The sequence below is a fragment of the Lipotes vexillifer genome, unplaced genomic scaffold, assembly GCF_000442215.2.
Source record: "Lipotes vexillifer unplaced genomic scaffold, Lipotes_vexillifer_v1.1 scaffold139, whole genome shotgun sequence".
NCBI lineage: Eukaryota > Metazoa > Chordata > Mammalia > Artiodactyla > Lipotidae > Lipotes > Lipotes vexillifer.
The window spans coordinates 608,461-627,071 of NW_006793370.1; the positions used below are offsets into that span (position 1 = coordinate 608,461).

General features: G+C 38.0%; 1 protein-coding gene across 2 annotated transcripts in view; it reads left to right on the top strand.

Annotated features, from left to right (window-relative positions):
* Positions 1–18,611, top strand: part of KCTD3 (potassium channel tetramerization domain containing 3) — a 69,946-nt gene that overhangs the window by 33,349 nt on the left and 17,986 nt on the right. For both annotated transcript variants that reach the window (XM_007466315.1, XM_007466316.1), the window contains exons 10-14: positions 2,629–2,744; positions 11,303–11,390; positions 11,520–11,636; positions 13,513–13,683; positions 17,586–17,741. In XM_007466315.1, the coding sequence (XP_007466377.1) occupies positions 2,629–2,744; positions 11,303–11,390; positions 11,520–11,636; positions 13,513–13,683; positions 17,586–17,741 (648 nt within the window). The remainder of the gene's footprint in view (positions 1–2,628; positions 2,745–11,302; positions 11,391–11,519; positions 11,637–13,512; positions 13,684–17,585; positions 17,742–18,611) is intronic.

An 18,611-nucleotide genomic window follows, 5' to 3' on the forward strand; every position in this document is an offset into this window, starting at 1 on the left:
CCCCCCCCCGCAAAAACAAAAAGGGTGTGGTCAGTAGCTACCTTATGAGATGGTAGATGGTAATTTGTTCATGTAAAACAGATTATTTGTTGTTACAAATATTCTTTAGGACCTGAGGGCACCATCCGAAGAAAATTGTTAGGGTTAGTGTATCCATGATAGAGCTTCCCCAGAGGCTGAGCGCCTTTGTTATAATTTACATAAGACATTGCCACTGGATTGCTGTCTTAAGCAGGGCTCCTTAAGACAGGAGCTCGTCATTACTTATACTGGTGTCCTCCTTGTGGATAGGGGTCAGCATTGTTGAGTCTAAGCAGGGGTGACACTTGAAATTTCTTGAGATCATTCAGAATGTCTTCCTTGATTTCCCAGAATCTCATTCTTCTCTCGAGTAATCAGTGTTTGTTGGTTTTCCTGTTTTTATTTCTACCTTTCACATAGCCCATAGTACTGAATATAGTTATCTTAACATGTTCTGAAAATTTGTCTAGCATCAAGATTAAAGTACTAAAACATGAGAGTCCCTGAAGTTGCATGTGAAATGATTACTCTCTGCTTTGAAGTGGCAAGTTAATTTCTCAGCCAGTTCTGATCAGAGAGCTTATTAGCTTTTGTATGTGTGTTGTGTTTTATTTTGCTCCGGTGTTTTTGGTTGACAGGTTGGGCTGAGATGATCTATTCATGTATATAAATATGTATTTACGAGTACATAAAAGTTAAAATGTACATATGGAAGACATTCTTAGCAATACTTTCCAGATTTGTTTGTTTTTCATTTTTGTCCAGTGTATATCATTTTTCTTTCTGCTAGATGCCTGGCTTTTTCAAGATTGGTTAAGAATTTTCAAGGTGTTGTTTATTGCCACTGGTCTTGTCTTGTATATAGTACACTTCTGAACGTAAAGAAATACCCCTCATTCGTGTAAGATTCGAAAGAAATCAGTTTTCTTTTCTGGCTTATGCTTTTTAACATATTACAGTCGCATTTAATTGGTTTGTTCCTCCCCGTAAGTTCTTCAAAGCCTTGTGAATCCTTGTTTTTTCTCAGCTAGATGCTGAGAAAATTGTTTGTGTTGTCACACATTAGGTACTTTTTTTGGGGGGGAGGGGGTACTTTTTTAAAAATAAAACATACTTGAAACAGCTAAAGATACACATAAAACAATATTTTATAGTGAGTCTTATTTTCTAGCATAATTAGGTAAAAAGGTATTTCTCATAAGGTGCTTTTCAAGTAATAGAATACTATTTAAATGTCAAAATTGGATTATAACATTTTTAAGGTGAAAGTGAGCCTTGAGACATTTAGCTCGGACCCAATTTTATAGATCAGGTAAGTAAGAACCTGAAGGTGGCAAAGAAAGGTATTGTCAGAGCCAGGATTCCGACCCAGCATCTCCTCCCTGCTGGTGTAGTACTCAGCTAAAGAGAGCCAACTATGTAAGGCCATACGTGCTATACCAAGGTGAGCCGAGACATTCTTGGCTCTTTTGCTATTAATGTGGGCTATCCTTACAAGGTCCCTCACCTGCAACCCCTCTTCCCTTTTTTCTCAGGTTCCCTGGGCTTACCCATTCCTGATCCCCCAATTTGATGAATTCCTTTTCACCTTTTTAAAAAACCCAACTCAAATGGCTTCTTTTCTAAGAAATATGCTCAAGCTCCTTTTCCTGCCCTCTTTTACTCCTCTGGTTATTACTGTACTCTGTGCATCCTTCTGTTATTATTGCATTAAAATTGGTTGTTTGTATTTTGTTCTTTTAAATCTTAAGTTCCTAGTAATATCCAGTCTTCTTACATTTATTTTTTTTTTTATTGAAGTTTGGTTGATTTACAGTATTGTGTTAGTTTCAGGTGTACAGCAGAGTGATTCGGATATATATGTATATGTATACTTGTTTTTGATTCTTTTCCATTATAGGTTGTTACAAGGTACTGAATATAATTCCCCGTGCTATACAGTAAATCCCTGTTGTTTATCTTCTCATATTTTTTAATCCCATGGCCTAGTATAGTTAGTGTCTTTGGAGTGAAGTAAATTGAGATCTGCAGTGTTGGGAAACAAGAGGTTTAAAATGAGCTCTGATAAAGGCCTGAATGTTTGTTTTGAATACAGTGTGGCTTCTTGCTGTTTTGTTTTGTTCTCTTCTCTTTTTTGCCTATTTCCAGATTTCTAGATACATTCTGGATAGCTGAGGTTGCCAAGTCTGTGTCCTCAGATTAGTGATTCTCAAATATCGGGTCCATGAGCAGGCTGCCGCTAAGTCTCCTGTGGATTTTATAGAAATGCAGTGGGTTTTCTGATTTAGTGAGTCTGGCATGAATCCAGGAATCCCAGGATTCTTTCTGTTTTATTTTGTTCACTTTAAATCTACGCGGTTGTTTTGATGATCAGCTAGGTTGGGGAGCCACAGCTTCAGGTAACAAGCTGTTCAGTCAGAGTGGGATTTCTTGGGGTAGACTTCTGTCTGCTGCTTAAGAGCTTACAAGTTTCTTATTTCTGGTTCCCAAAGTGTCTGGAACATAATTTGTAGAAATGAGATGCCTTTAAAAGATGTTTTTAATCTGGGTTTTGATTAATTCGAAAGATGGTGACTGATTAACCTCTATTTTTTATTATCATTTAAGGAGTGTTCAGCCTTGGTGTTCCTGTAGATGCTCTCTTCTTCATTGGTAACCAGTTGGTGGCCACGAGTCATACAGGGAAAGTGGGAGTGTGGAATGCTGTCACCCAGCACTGGCAGGTTGGTTTTAACTAATGCATATTGCAGAAATGAAGTTATTTCTGAAACTCACGCTGATTATGCATCTGCTTTATTGTGGAATTCATATTGTTTCTGTTTTGATTATACAGTAAGTCCCCTACATACGAACAAGTCCAGTTCCAAGAGCGTGTTTGTAAGTCCAATTTGTTTGTAAGTCCAATAAAGTTAGCCTAGGTACCCAACTAACACAATCTGCTATATAATACTGTACTGTAATAGGCTTATAATACTTTTCACACAAATAATACATAAAAGCAAATAAAAAATAAAACATTTTTAATCTTACAGTACAGTACCTTGAAAAGTACAGTAGTACAGTACAACACCTGGCATACGGGGGCTGCCATCGAGTGAACAGACTAACAGTGCCTCCTTAGATAAAGAGAATCCCCTTGCCATTTCCTGTGTCGTGAATCTCTTCTTAGCAGTACCAGCTACATCACCGCTGCCTTTACGCTTGCTTCCAGATATCCTGGGCTCAAAATAAAGATACTGCACTACTGTACTCTGTACAGTACTGTACAGTAAAGTACACAGAAGCACAACCACTTGTAGAGGATGCATGCACGTGACAGTGCACGCCAGACATGTGAACTAACTTACGTGATTGGACATGCAAACGCACGTTTGCTTCCTTGAAAGTTTGCAAGTTGAAGGTTCTTATGTAGGGGACTTACTGTATAGAATATTGAATATATTTACTGCTAAGTTTGCTTCTGGATACAAGTTTGATTACATTTTCAAGAATTTTAAGTCACTTTGGAAGATGAGTGAGTTTTTAAACTGGTTTGACATTTCTTTATTTCCTTGAAATGTTTTAAGTTTCATGCCTTGGGAATAGTAGTCCAGGCAAACTTCATCTCCTGAGTGGGAGCACAGTTCTGTGTGAAAATACATAGCCTGTTCAAGGAAGAAGATAGCAAATTAAACGGTTTCAAGTACTTGAGAGGAACAGGAAGGAGATAAGACTAAAAAAAAAGGTTATTGCCTGATTCTGAAGGGGAGGGGAAAAATGAAAGGACTTTAAGCAGAGAGTGACTTGGCCAGATCCATGTTTTAGAAAGATAACAGTGCTAGCTAATATGAAAAGTGCACTGGAGATCAGGGAAGTAATGCAGCAAAAGAGGCAGAGCTTCAACTAAAATGAGTAGATGGCAAAGATGAGACTATCTGAAAAACATTTCATAAGCCTTCCTAAAACGATAAGGATTGGTATCTGATTAGATGGAGAAAAATTAAAGGAGAGAGATGGATTTCTAGTTCTGACAGTTGAGTGGCTGGTAATATTTTACATTGATAGGGAACAGAGGAGGGGAATCATATATGCTGGTAGATAGTGTGAGGAATAATTAGAATGACTAAATATGTTTACTTTGAGATTCCTGTGGGTATCCATATACAGGAGCTCAGTATATAGTTGGAAGCACCCCTCTGGAATTTAGGAAAGAAGAAAAGGGCTAGAAAAAAGTATTTGGAAACCATAATACTTGGTAATTGAAAAATGGGAATTGGTAAGATTTTCCGTTGCGAGGATATCTGCAGCGAAAGAAAAGCCAAAGTTAAAATCCTGAGGAACATTAGCTCTTAAGGGAACAAGATAGGAAACCAAGAGCCAAAGTGACACATATGATGCGATTGAGAAATGACATTGGTTTTGTCAGTAGGATATCATTTGCAGATGTATTAATAAGTTAATTAGATTTTGATTGGGGGGGGCAGATTGCAGGAACTAAGGAATTAAAAGATCAGAGATTAGAGTTAGCAAATTCAGAGTGTCTTTCAAGAAGTTTGGTGGTAAAGGAGAGCAGAGAAAGAAAGTGATAGCTTAAGGATCAAGGCTAGATGGAGGAAAAGATACTCAGTGCTTTATTTTACTTTTTCTCTAGGACGGGAGAAGTTTGAGCATGCTTGTTAGTCAGAGAGGGGAGTTGACAGAGAAAGCATTTGAAGGTTGAAAGAATGGAGATGGTTGCTAGTGCCATAGAAGCAAATGGGGTCTAGAACGCAGCTGGAGGGGTTGCCCCAACAGAGTAGAGAGACTTCTTTCTCTGCGATGGAAGAGTGAGGAAGGCGCACTGTGGAGGAGAAAGACACTGGAAGTGTGTTTCAAGGATTGCAGAGATTATAAATCTTTATAATGGACCTGGCTGGTACAGCTATGTGAGTTTCTTCCTTAATCCTCAGTACTGGGAACAGAAGCAAGAGAAAAGAAAACAGTGTTGGCCTGATTCAGGATTGGAGATGTAATAAAATGGGTATGACACACAAAGGGATGAGAAAACGTGAAATGGCAAAGTAATTGAAACTGTAAGATCAAGAAGTGAAGGAGTGCCAGGTCAGCAGAGGGGGATGCAGGGATTCAAGGGACTAGAGGGATGTGAAAGCAGGTTGATGACTTACAAGGAGTGGGAACTGTTGTGGTCGAAGACTGGAGTTAAGGTTTTGGAGTTGGAGCAGTTCTCATTGACGTAGCCATTTAAATCATGTGTTGAACTGACTTAAAGATGAAAGTAGTTGAAATAGTGGTCAGAGAACTGTAAGGGTCATCAGGGTGAACATTTAGGTGCCAGAACAGTAATGGAGAATGGGACAAAAAGCTAACTGATCCATGTGCCCAGCTTCTCACCAGAAGTGGTGTGTTGATCTGGAAGCTGCAGTCTGGGCAGAGATAGGGTAATTGAATGTCGTGATTGGGCTGAGCTTGTGGAGGGACATTCTTAAGGTCGTACGGCCGCGCCTGAGATGCTGGGGAAATGGTGAGAGAATGAATGACTTCCGATGAGAGAGATTGCAATCGGAGAAAGTTAAATTTCATGCTAGGTGGAGACATGGAAGTCATGTTTGTAGAAAACATATATTAGCCAAGAGTGGACCTTCCATATAGGCACAGAAAAAGCATTATAAAGGTTGTTACCATGAAAGTGATGGGCCAAGGAATGTGGGGAAAGACTGATGCAGGTTGATCTAAAGTTGAGGTGGAGGGAAGTCGATCAGAGGGATTCTTCAGCTGGTGATACTTCTGTAAAGAGGAATGTGGATTTTAATGATTTATGGAAGATCTGCTCTCAGGTAAGTTACTTGGCTAATTATGTCAAGTGAGCTTTTAGTGACTCTGAGAAGCTGTGCTATCTGTGCCATACAACTCCGAAGGTGCATTTAGGTTTCTAAAGGAACATGTTTCTTTTTTTTGGGCCTCTCACCGTTGTGGCCTCTCCCGTTGCTCCGGACGCGCAGGCTCAGCGGCCATGGCTCACGGGCCCAGCCGCTCCGCGGCATGTGGGATCCTCCCGGACCGGGGCACGAACCCGTGTCCCGTGCATCGGCAGGCGGACTCTCAACCACTGCGCCACCAGGGAAGCCCAGGAACATGTTTCTTTGTTTTTTACTAATGTCACAACTGCATATAAAAGTTTTCATATTTTGAGATCCCAAAAACTACACTAGCATCCTCAAAGTGGATACTTCACCTTAAGCGTTTAGTCCTGTACTTATAACCTGTTGCTTCTTCTTTGGTATATGCATGAGTTGAAAACCATAGCTGACTAAGTAGGTTTGTTATTACATTTCAGGAAGACCTGGGGTAAGTCGAGCATTCATGCAGCAAACAAGCCTTACAACTTTTAGCCCAGATAGATGATTTATTTTTTTGGTAGTGCAGTGCAGAGCTAGGATGTAATGAAATCTCAGTGTCTGATCTGCAAACCTCAATGGACAGTTCTGACCTGAGGCTGGCTGCTGTGGCACTGGATGAGCGGGTTCTGATCTGGCCTTTAGCAACAGTTCTGCCCATGAGTGACACAGAAGGTACACAGGACAACTAGTGTAGTTTGTGACTCTCGCTGTACAGTCGAGATTGATTTGAGGTATACGAGTCAGACAAACGAGCCTGAGAGCGAGAGAGCAAGCGTTTTTGAGCCTAAAAGCCGTTGTGATATTTTGGTGTAGCAGTTTCTTATTAGGACAGCTTCAATAAAATGTTAATGAAAATTTTATAAGAGTATTGTATCTGATTTGGGTAAGAAAAAAGGAAATTATGTTTTAGAAGGAAAGATTCAGTGTTTTCTTCTTCGTTTTGTTTAATTCCAATTCATTAGACTTCAGAAAATTAGTAATAAGGAATTAGTGTTTCAAATACATGGCCTAGGCTGAGTTACGTGGCAGAATAGTAACTTTAGGCATTATTTCCCAAGTTGTTCAAGTTTAAATTTAGATGTATATTGGAAGCATAGATTATACATGTTTCATTCTCATATCAAAGCAGAGGGACAGTGTTGGAAGTCTTGGAAAGTCATTGTGTATTGTGATTGCTAAAGGATCAGAGAGCTCTGTCGGTGTTCATTCTGAAAGATGAGAGATCTTCAGCCAGAGTCACCATCTGAGTCACAGCCTGGCCTCTAAATGAACAGTGGAGGATGAGCTTGAGGAAATACTGGCTGTGGGAACAAGGAGTCAAAGTGAATTTCTGTGCTGGACAAGAACTAGGGAGGCTTATTTGATGTAGCTTCTCTTCTTTTGTGCTCTGATGCACTTGTAGCACTGCTGTCACAAGTAGGGTTTGGTGGGATTTACTTTTTTGTTTTTGTAATAGGTTTATGAACCCCTGCAAGTTAGGAACAAGAATAAGGTGGGCATTGGAATCTTAGGCCCAGAATTCATTGGAGAGGACTGACATTTGGGTGTCTTATTATGTCCTGAACAGTATCCCAAGTACGTTGTATTTCTTACTTGGGATTTACAGTAATGTAGCTGAATTAGATCAGTTATTGGTAAGAAGACTTGACATTTTGGTGTCTATTATGTACTGACCACTACCCTATGTTATATTTGCTTACTTAGGATTTACAGTAACATAGCTAAATCAGCTGACATATAGAAATATTGGGTAAAAATATTAAAGCAGCATATGTTGTATCTATATCAAGTATCGAATTACATTTATTTGTTTTTTTGTTTATACATATTTGCATGTCACGTATCAGAGTAAAGGCTCCGGGGTCTGGGGTTCTACCAGGAATAGGAGGCATGGCTTCATGGGACAGTGTAAATCAGCCTCCTGCAAAAAGCTGAAGCTGTAAAGATCTGCCTCAGTCCCTGAGAAGAAGAATGGGAAAATTTTGCTCAACAGTTTTGGAACAAGAAAGCTTGACCTGTGTTTAGTGTCTTGGATTGGGGAGAGGTGGTGCAGGGGAAAACCATCAATGAGAAATTGAGACCAAAATAATCAAATTAGGAGTACAAATGTGTGAATTGAAAACACAAAGGTAAGTATGGGAACTCCAATTTGAAAAATTAATGTAAAAAGCTGGTCTAGGGCCATTTGCATTTCCAGATGTGGACATGAAACTGAACTTTCACAAGATATGGCGCACAGGACTCCGCAGAAGAAGTATTTTCTGCTGAAAGTGAGTCCATAACCTCCCCAAATTTGTAAACTACACATGAAACATGAAAGCAAATGAGGGAAAGTCATCAGATGTTAGCAGAGTCATCAAATGTTAGCAGTTAGAGTACAAATGTACCCCAAAGCTGAAAATAATTGAACAATTAGACAACTAATGTAGAATAAATTTCTGAAGTTATTTAATGAGATAGAAGAAGGACTAGACTATAATGAAGGAATAGGACCAGTCAGAAAAGAAGCAAAATGAAAGAGGAGAAATTTAAAGGTCATTGAAAATTAAAAACAAAACAAAACTGTTACTTAATGTGTTAAATAGAAGGACAATGAATTGACAGACACATTTGAAAAAAATCATTCATGCTGAAGCAGAAAGAGTGAGAGAGAAAATATGAAAAGAAAAAAAATGAGAAAATCACTTTCAGAAAGGAACAGTGGAGATGGGGCAATTTAGAAAAGATAATTGCTAACAGTTTTGAAGAATTGAAGAAAGACATGACTCTACTGATTAAAGAAATACATCAAGGCTAAATAAAATGAGATTCACACTTACACACATGGTGATGTGTTGGGTTGGCAAAAAAGTTCATTAGTGTTTTTCCATAGGATCTTACGGGAAAACCTGAACGAAGCTTTCGGCCAACCAATAATAGAAGATAAAAGTACCATAAAGGTGTCCACAGAGTAATGAGAGGTACACTGTAGTTAGACTTAAAACAGACTCTTCATCACCAGCAGTAGAATCCAGAAGACAATAGGCTATTCTCAAGTGAGTTGGGGAAATAACTTTCAACTTAGGATTTCACATCCAGTAAAACTATCATTCAAACATGAATGAGAGATGTTTTCAGATAATACAGACAAAGTTTGTCACTTATAACCTTCAGTGGAAGGACCTCTATAGAAACGCCCTTTGATAGGTTATTTATACTTAGAAGAGGAAGCAGTGGAATACAGTAAACATGACTAGCCAGAGAATTTGTAGATGTGTTGGTGAATCTAAGTAAGTCTTTAAAAAGTAATGGGTGAGGGTTAAAACATACTGATGTTAAAAACAGTGATCATCATGCAGGTAGAGATTGTGGTTAAAGGATTCTAGGGGCCTTGTATTGCTTGAGAAGAGAGAGTGGTTTTCAAAATGTAAATCGTTTAAATTTTTACATAGGAGTTAATGATAATCACTGCATGCAACGTTAGGAGAGAAGACCCACTTCCACCTTAGGTTTGTGATCACCATGACTGAACCAAATACACTAATCAGTATGGTGTCTCAGGTTCCTGACACGAAGCTGTTGGGGTAAAGAAGAGGAGGCCGTGAAAGGCTGGCTCCTTGCTTATGCTGGGAGAGAAGAACTTAGTACCAACTCCTCTGTAACCTAACTTTACTTATCCTCTGCTTTCCCTGTTCTCCTTGTACTGAGGAGAAAAGCAGGACATGCTCAGGGGTTGCAGGAAAAGAGGTAGGAAGGCTCTAGTCCTGGAGCCCGTCCTCCCAGAGAACTGAAAGGTCAGATATCTGTCTAGGACGTGCCTGGGAAAGCTCCAGGCTGCTGCTGCTCTTTCACTGAAAAATGGGTCCAGAGGGAGAGGAATCGCATGGCCTTACCTATCCCCAGCCTCTGACTGTGAAGATTCTGGTTAGAATTGAAGCTCTTCCTGGAGTGCTGGAGCTAAAACGGTGCACTTGGTGTAAGAAAATTGGTCAGTGAAGCAGCCTTCCCTGCATTTTTCAGACATCTCTACTCCTGTCGCTGAGAAGTTGTCGGTGTTTACCTGCTACAAAACGTGTTGGGCTCCGATGAGACAGAAACCTGATCTGGGGTTGGGGGTGGTCATTGAGTCTTTGCAGAGATATTTCTAGTGTAACTTACAACCATGCAGGACACCAGAAGGCCCACACAGAAATTAGGCTCATGGACATGAACAGCTTCTAGGAATCATTATTTCCAAGTTTTAGCTGTTTTTAAATTTGTGTTTTTAGTTAGACTCTTTTGCTATATTTGCTGTTCTGTCAGAAGTGTGCTTTCCCTTTCTCTACCTAACTCCTAGTTAGTTTTGTAGTTTTCAAGCTTTACTTTCTTTTTGAACTTTTCCTTGATCTTTGTGCTTCTCCCTGGACTGGGGTTGAGATGGGAAGCCTTTCTCCCTCTTCTATGATTGTATTGCACACCCTGTGTTTATACATTAAATAATGTATAATGTATAATGTGATAGGCATTAATGTGCCTATCACATTATAATTGTCTTTATTTTTCTTTCTTGCCCACAAGTTTCTAAGCTTCTACAGAGCAAAAGTGATATTTCACATCCCTTATCCATTCCAGTACTTGTTCACCTGGATAATATCTGGTACATAAAAAATGTTTCATTTAAATGTTGTGTGTAAACTTTCACATGCATGTCTGGCCTGGTTGTACATAGGGATGATTCAGTTTGATCTCATCGCCAGTACAATAACACTTTTTGTTTGTTTTTTGTTTTGTTTTATAGTAAAAATCATGCCCTTTGCTTTTCTCTTGGCACACACATAGGCATTCATTAATTTGTAACTAGACTGATTGGCTTGGAAAACTGATTTTTTTTTATTCTGGTACTTGAGAAAATAAAAGCATTTGAGAACTTGTTTGGCCATTTTCCTAGGAAATAGAGGTGAAGTATTTAGTGGGGAATATGAAAGTAGAGAAGACTACCTTTTCAAAGAAATGGTAATGAATTACCAAGGGAGCGAGTGCTATCTGGAAGTCGGTTGATCTGTTTTCTAGTTCTGATTCTGGGCAGGTCATTTCATCTCTTCTATGAGAGAGAGAAGGGAGAAAGGGGCCTGGTCAGACTTGGTTTTCCAGTCCTAAAGTGTGCTGTGACCTCACAGTCATGTGCAGAAAAAGGAGATGAGTAAATTCTGAAAGGAAAGTGCTGCTGTTGGAAATAAAAAATTTTTTTAAAAAGCTTTAAAAGGTCAGAGTTCCCCTTGGAGGTGTGTGTGTGTGTGTGTGTGTGTGAAGAAAGTATTTTCTAAGCCCTACTTAAATCGGATATTAGTATCCTTTTTATTAAAAAACTCAAAAATTTTGAGGAAATTGAGCAGAAAATATGGATTGTAATTAATAACTGACATCTAACAATATTCTCACTACATCAGGTTCAAGACGTTGTTCCTATAACTAGTTATGACACTGCTGGGTCGTTCCTTCTACTGGGATGTAACAATGGATCAATATATTATATAGGTAAGTGGTCAGGCACTTAGTGTGGTCCTATTTAGTATGATTTTTAAAATGAGAACAAGAAAATATTACCTTTTTTAGTTTTAAATAGATTCACTATTTTAATGCTATTTAATTTTTTTTATTTTTTAGATATGCAGAAGTTCCCTTTGCGAATGAAGGATAACGACCTTCTTGTAACCGAACTTTATCACGATCCTTCAAATGATGCTATTACTGCTCTGAGTGTTTACCTCACACCCAAAACAAGTTAGTGCATAGAAAAATTATTATAAATTGTTGAAGTTATTTTGAGAATGTATGTTTATTCGTTGGTTTATTGTAACACTAATCTGGCCCTTTGTTTTGGTGAACTGCAGTGCTGAGGATTTCATCTCTTAGAGTCTAAAGTTTATGTTTGGTTTTATACTGAAGTCAGACATGACCAGTAAACATAATCTGAGGTGGGAAGTTAGAACTTTTCCTCTTGTGAATTGTATTGTTAAGCCCTACTATTATAATAATAACTAAAATTATTTTTTAAACTTATCTGCACATTTACCTTCCTGTGACAGCTGATTTCATTTTGAAATTAAGAGCTTTATTATTTTTCAATAACAACAACAAAAGCTTTTAGACACAATGAGCTTATTTCTCTGGGAAATTTTGAATTTAACTTTTGGAAAACCTCAGTATCCATAACTTACTACTTTTTCAAAGGCCATTACAATGAAATTAACAAACTAACTCTGTAAATTACTAAGAATTTTTATATTCTGGAGTGAAAGATAAACATAAATGCAAAATTCAAAATTTACCTGTAATGAAAGGAATTCTAGGAAATATTTACATGTGGCTAGTAGTATTAATCGTTTGAATATGTTACTTGTATAATCATTTCATTGAATGCATTGTAATAAATCATTATCTTCGGTATGAAAGAAAGAAAGATTCTGGTGTGCACAGATGATTTTGATTGAAATTGTAGGATTTAAACTATGTTGCTCCAGAACAGAGGTCAGCAAACCATGCTCTTTTTATTAATAGTTTTATGTATTGTCTTTGGCTGCTTTTCTGCAACTGTGACAGAGTTGAGTGGCTGTCACAGAGACAGTGTGGCATGCAAAGTTTAAACTATTTGCTTTTTATAGAAAGTTTGCTGACCCCTGCTCTAGAATGAGATATGCTCCCCTCCCCGCCCCCAGTCTAATTAAAAAGGGAGACAAAAACTTCTTTTTGTGGTGGCAGTGTCTTCCTTTAAGACACAAGAATGGAGTTGCCTTTTAAGTTTTGAGAAGAGTTTTCCATAGCATGCCCTTTTCCTTCGATTCCAGTATTTTCAGGTGAATCAGAAGCAACAGCTGTCAAAGCTAAGAGGTTCTCTGTGACGCTTTTAAGGAATGTAGGTCACTGAACTCCATTCTGTCTTAAATATATGATGGAATCTGGGCACTTGTTTGAGAAAAAAGCCACAGATGAACCTGACGTCATGAGCTAGTTGTATATAATTAGAAGAGAACAACATAGGTAAGTGTGATGTAAGCAATGTAATGGGTATATCTTCCCATAGTTAACAGTTTTGAAACTGTTGAATAGTACATGGATTACTTGATTATTCAAAGAGAAGATTCAGTATTGTGGCAGAAGTAAAACATGGTCATTCAAGGCTAGAAGTAATATGGAGTATTGCTTTAGGAATACTATGTTGTGGCAATGGTGTTCTTAGCATGTCAGATTTATTCTTTAAACACTTAATGAGTACCTACTATGTCTCAGGCGCTCTGTAAGGTGATATAGATTAAAAAATGATTATGATTCAGTCTCTTATCAATAAAGAATAGAGGTAGATAGACATGGAAATAGAGAATTGGGGTGTTAGAGTTGCTCTGATAGAACCTAATACATAGTACAAGGGAGAATGTGAACAATTCTGTATTGGAGTGAGTGTTAGGAAAAGATTTGTAAAGAAAATAATGAATTTAAGATGGTCAGAGAAGTCTTAAGATTTCTTTGCTGAACTGGATTTGGGGCTGATACAAGTGCTGAATCCAGCTCTGCCTCTTCTATCACAGGGAACACTTTGCAAGGGCAGCTTTCTTTTTATTGTCTTCTATTATATCACCTTTCAATTTTTCATTTTGGTTAGGTGTCAGTGGTAACTGGATTGAGATTGCCTATGGTACGAGCTCTGGAGCAGTACGAGTAATTGTGCAGCACCCAGAGACGGTTGGGTCAGGCCCTCAGCTTTTTCAGACCTTCACAGTTCACCGAAGTCCCGTCACAAAAATCATGCTCTCAGAGAAGCATCTTGTATCAGGTAAAGTGATTTTATTAGTACTGGTAAGGAGGTCTACCTCATGTAATGTAAAACCTTGCCTTGGGTGTTATTTTTTAGACTCCTACAAATTAAAAGAATATAAAAGCAGTGTTTTATGTAAGAAAAACATACAGGAAAAAGTGGTAGAAAAGTTTAATAACTGAAGAGATACTGTGATTGTCTTCTGAGGTTTCTTTGATACTGTCTGGTTGTAGTATACATAAATTTAGAAGGCATCATATCTTTCACTTACTCTCTATTTTAAAATTTGGTTCTTATGGCATATTTTACTTCAGAATATTTATCATAATCCTGTTGAAGAATTTTTTATTAGAGAAATTTTTCAAGTATGAATATAATATAAATTTGGTTGTGTTGTCTTAAGGTTTAATGCTAAAGTTAGTAGAATGTTAGTAGTCTAACTAACATCAACTACTAATGTTAAAACTTAGTAAAATGTGTAAAGAGATGTGAAGAAAATAACATTTGTGGGTTTGTTGTTCTTCATAGTCATATATGTTTCTAACATTTAGATACTAATTTGATACTTAAAAAATTAGTTACAGATTTTCAAGCAAAATTAGCCTAACACAAAATAAAATGATCACAAAGTAAAATTCCATCATGAGATTCATTGTCTATGATAGATGATATCTGAAAGAGTTTATGAAAATTGAATTGAGTCAGGTGTATCAGTAGTTTGCTTTTTTAAAACAATCTTGCATTAAATCTTTTGTAGATCAGTTCCTGCCTAACTTAAATTTTTATAAACATCCTTTTCATGTATCAGCTTTGTTTATATGAAGACTGCCTAATATAAAAAGGTGATGCATCTTTCACTAATTAAACACCAAATGGAGCTGAAATAGCTTGTCCATATATGGATGGATGGATGGATGGATGAATATGCTTTTATTGAATGTCTCATTGTTTTGGATGTAATTATGCCTTTCTGAAACAGTCTCTTTTTTAACCTTTCATAGAGCAGTACTCATCTAATATCTGCCTTGCTGAGGAGTTTTTCTCACTCTGTATGGCTGGTTCCTCCTCTTTTGCCCAGTTACTAAGTATTGGATTGCCTCAGATCTCTTTCTAGATTTTCCATTCTTTGTCTGTACTTTCCCTGGTGATTTGAATATTCTTATCTACATGCCAGTGACTCCCAGACTTTCCCTTCACCTGTGACCATCCACAGAGTTCCAAACTTGTATATCCAGTGCTTGTGCTTAGTATTTGGTTGTATGTTTAATAGGCATCTCTAAATTAACCTAGATAAAATAGTACTTTTGATTTCTGTCTCAAAAGCCATCTTAGTACACAATATCACTACTTATTTACCCAAGCTGAAAATCTAGGAATCACACTTGATTCTTCCCTTTTTCGCACTGTACCCGCCTCCCCCTGCCCTCCGCATACGTGTAATACATCAGTAGGTCCCATTTCTCTGCTTCAACATACATCACAAGTCTGATTACTTCACTTTGTGTCCATTGCTGCCAGCCCCTTAGCTCAAATCAGCATTTCTCCGCTAGGTTACTCCATTCTTTCCCTGTTTCTGTCTTGGCTCTCTATGGTACGTGTTCCACACAGCAGCCAGAAATATCTTTAGAAATGCAAAGCAGGACTTCCCTGGTGGCGCAGTGGTTAAGAATCCGCCTGCTGATGCAGGGGACACGGGTTCGAGCCCTGGTCCAGAAAAATCCCACATGCCGTGGAGCAGCTAAGCCTGTGTGCCACAGCTACTGAGCCTGTGCTCTAGAGCCCACGAGCCACAACTACTGAGCCTGTGTGCCTAGAGCCCGTGCTCCTCAACAAGAGAAGCCACCGCAATGAGAAGCCCATGCACCGCAACGAAGAGTAGCCCCTGCTCGCCCCAACTAGAGATAGCAGCAACGAAGACCCGACACAGCCAAAAATAAAATTAAAAAAAAAAGAAAAAGAAAGAAATGCAAAGCAGATCTGATTTCCGATGGCTTCTTTCTGTATATACAGAATGGACATATTAATACGGTTCTTCCTGTTCCGGGTCCTGCTCACCTTGCACATCACTTCTCCACGCCTCCCATGTCACTTTCCTTACTGCTCGTGATACCTAACTCATTGGCTTTTCTATTTCTTAAAATTGCCTTAGAACCTTTGCACTTGTTCTTTTCATTTGACATCTTCTTTCTTAGATGTTTGTTTCGCTGTCTCTCCTTGACATTCAGGTCCCATTTCAAATACCTCCTCAGTGAGGCCTCCTTGGCCACCCTGTCTAAACTATCCAGGCCTCTCTCTAACAGGCACTTTCTGCTATCAGCATCTTGATTTGTTTTCTTCACAGACTTACCACTTTGTTTCTTATTTATCATCTCTTTCCTTCTTCTAGAACATAGTAAGTTTCTACAGCAGCGGAAGCTTTTGTTCTCCACCCTATTCTCAGCACTTAGCATAGTCCTTATGAATAAATGTTGTATAAAATGAGGTAATTTGGTCCTGTGAGAAAATAGACTATTTCTTTGCAAGATTGTTTTGATGTTTAAATGACAATGCCATACTTAGTAGCAGTTGATATTATTTTGATGGTAATGATGTTATTGTTGGATGTGATGTCAAAGAACTACATAGTTAAATTGGCATTTTAACACAAGTATTTCATGTAGGTTTGAAATGTTAGATAATCATTAATACTAACAAAATTGCATAATTGCAATTTTTTTGAATTTTATTTTTTATACAGCAGGTTCTTATTATCTGCTTTATACATATTAGTATATATATGTCAATCCCAATCCATAATTGCATTTTTGAGTCAGCTAGAAGTATTTGTTATTTTTCTGAATCCTAGTAAGCTTAATGAAAGTAGGAAATTATTTCCTATGAAGCTGATTCAGTAGCCTAGAAGTAAATGTCTTCTTTTTCACCACAAAACTGGCATCTGAGAACTGAGAATTTTTTTGTATAAGTAACATGTGTACACTTTTTATTCTTATTGCTGTTTGCCAAAATTAAATTTCCAAAGTTTTGTTTAAAATATGCAACTGTGACATTTTATCCAGTAGGAAATGTTGTGTGCATATAAGAAATTTTGGATACTTTCCTAGTAGATACTGATGAGTTCATAATACATGGCAAATTAATACATTTTTTATTAAGGCATGACACAAAAGTACAGTTCTTACATTAATGATATCATTTTTTTGGTTTATATTTTTTAGCAGAGTATCTATTCAGACAGAAAAAACAACAGAAATAGATTACTTGTTAGGAGATATCTCAATATATACCCACTTAATATTACCATGAAAAATAAAGCTAATTGGGATATGTTTCTTAAATGCAGACTCTCATGAAAATAATTCTCAGCTTTAGTATTGAAACCTTAATTTTTCTTGATGCAGCTGTGAATGAGCAATAAATAACTGGTTCCTGTAAGCTTTTTGACAAATATTATTTGTGCCAATAAATTCTCAGTAGCTCCTGATCTTGGTTGTTTAATATTGGAGTAACATAAGCAGAAACAATTTATATGGTTGGAAAAAATTAACTAGGCAACTTGTTTACAATGGAGTTTAGCCACAGAACAGAAAAATATTCAGCATCTTCTCTCTTACATACACCTTTTTTTTTTTTAACCTCTAAATTCATACCCTACAGGCTACTTTTATAAGGATCCATAGATTTTACTTATATACGTTATATTTGCAGCAAGGTAAACCATATTCAATTATCTCATTTTTGTTGGCTAGGTACAAATTAAGTGTAATTTTAAGATAAGTAAACTGTTGGCCACTCAAAATGTGCTACGATCTGTTTTCTGTAAATTATAGTGAAAAAAGTTAAAACATGTTTATAAAAGTGATTTTGTTGGTGCTCTCATAATCTATACTTAACAACTGTAGTGTGCTCTTTTTCTCTCCTAGTCTGTGCAGATAATAATCATGTCCGGACATGGACGGTAACACGATTCAGAGGAATGATCTCTACTCAGCCAGGTTCTACTCCTCTAGCATCGTTCAAGATACTGTCCCTGGAGGAGACAGAAAGCCATGGAAGCTATTCCTCTGGAAACGACATAGGTGGGTTAGATCTTTCGGGGGGACATTTTCAAGTACTGTGTAGGCAATGCTGAAGAAGTATATTACCTGTAGTAGAAACCTAAAAAGGAGTTTTAAATATAAGTTTGTCATTTTCACTTTGAAACTCATTTAAAACAGAAGTTTAATGTTTTTCTGATTAAGTTCTATAAAGTCACAAAATGTAGCATTTGGAGATAATATCACTTAAATTAGGAAATGCTAGTAAGATAAAAAATGTCCTCTTAACTTTTATTTATTTATTTATTTTGGGCTGCATTGGGTCTTCATTGTTGCGTGCGGGCTTCCTCTAGTTGCGGCAAGCAGGGGCTACTCTTCGTTGCAGTGCACGGGCTTCTCATTGAGGTGACTTCTGTTGTGGCAGAGCACACAGGCTCTAGGCCTGTGGGCTTCAGTAGTTGTGGTGCACGGGCTTAGTTGCTCCGCGGCATGTGGGATCTTCCTGGACCAGGGCTTGAACCCATGTCCCCTGCATTGGGAGGCGGATTCTTAACCACTGCGCTACCACGGAAGTCCTCAACTTTTTCAACAATGAAAAACGATACTATAATACACATGTTCCTCAACTTATGATGGGGTTATGTCCCGATAAATTACTCCTAAATTGAAAATATCCTAAGTCAAAAATGCATTTAGGGCTTCCCTGGTGGCGCAGTGGTTGAGAGTACGCCTGCCGATGCAGGGGACACGGGTTTGTGCCCCGGTCCAGGAAGATCCCACATGCTGCGGAGCGGCTGGGCCCGTGAGCCATGGCCGCTGAGCCTGCGCGTCCGGAGCCTGTGCTCCGCAATGGGAGAGGCCGCGACAGTGAGAGGCCCGCGTACCGCAAAAAAAAAAAAAAAAAGCATTTAG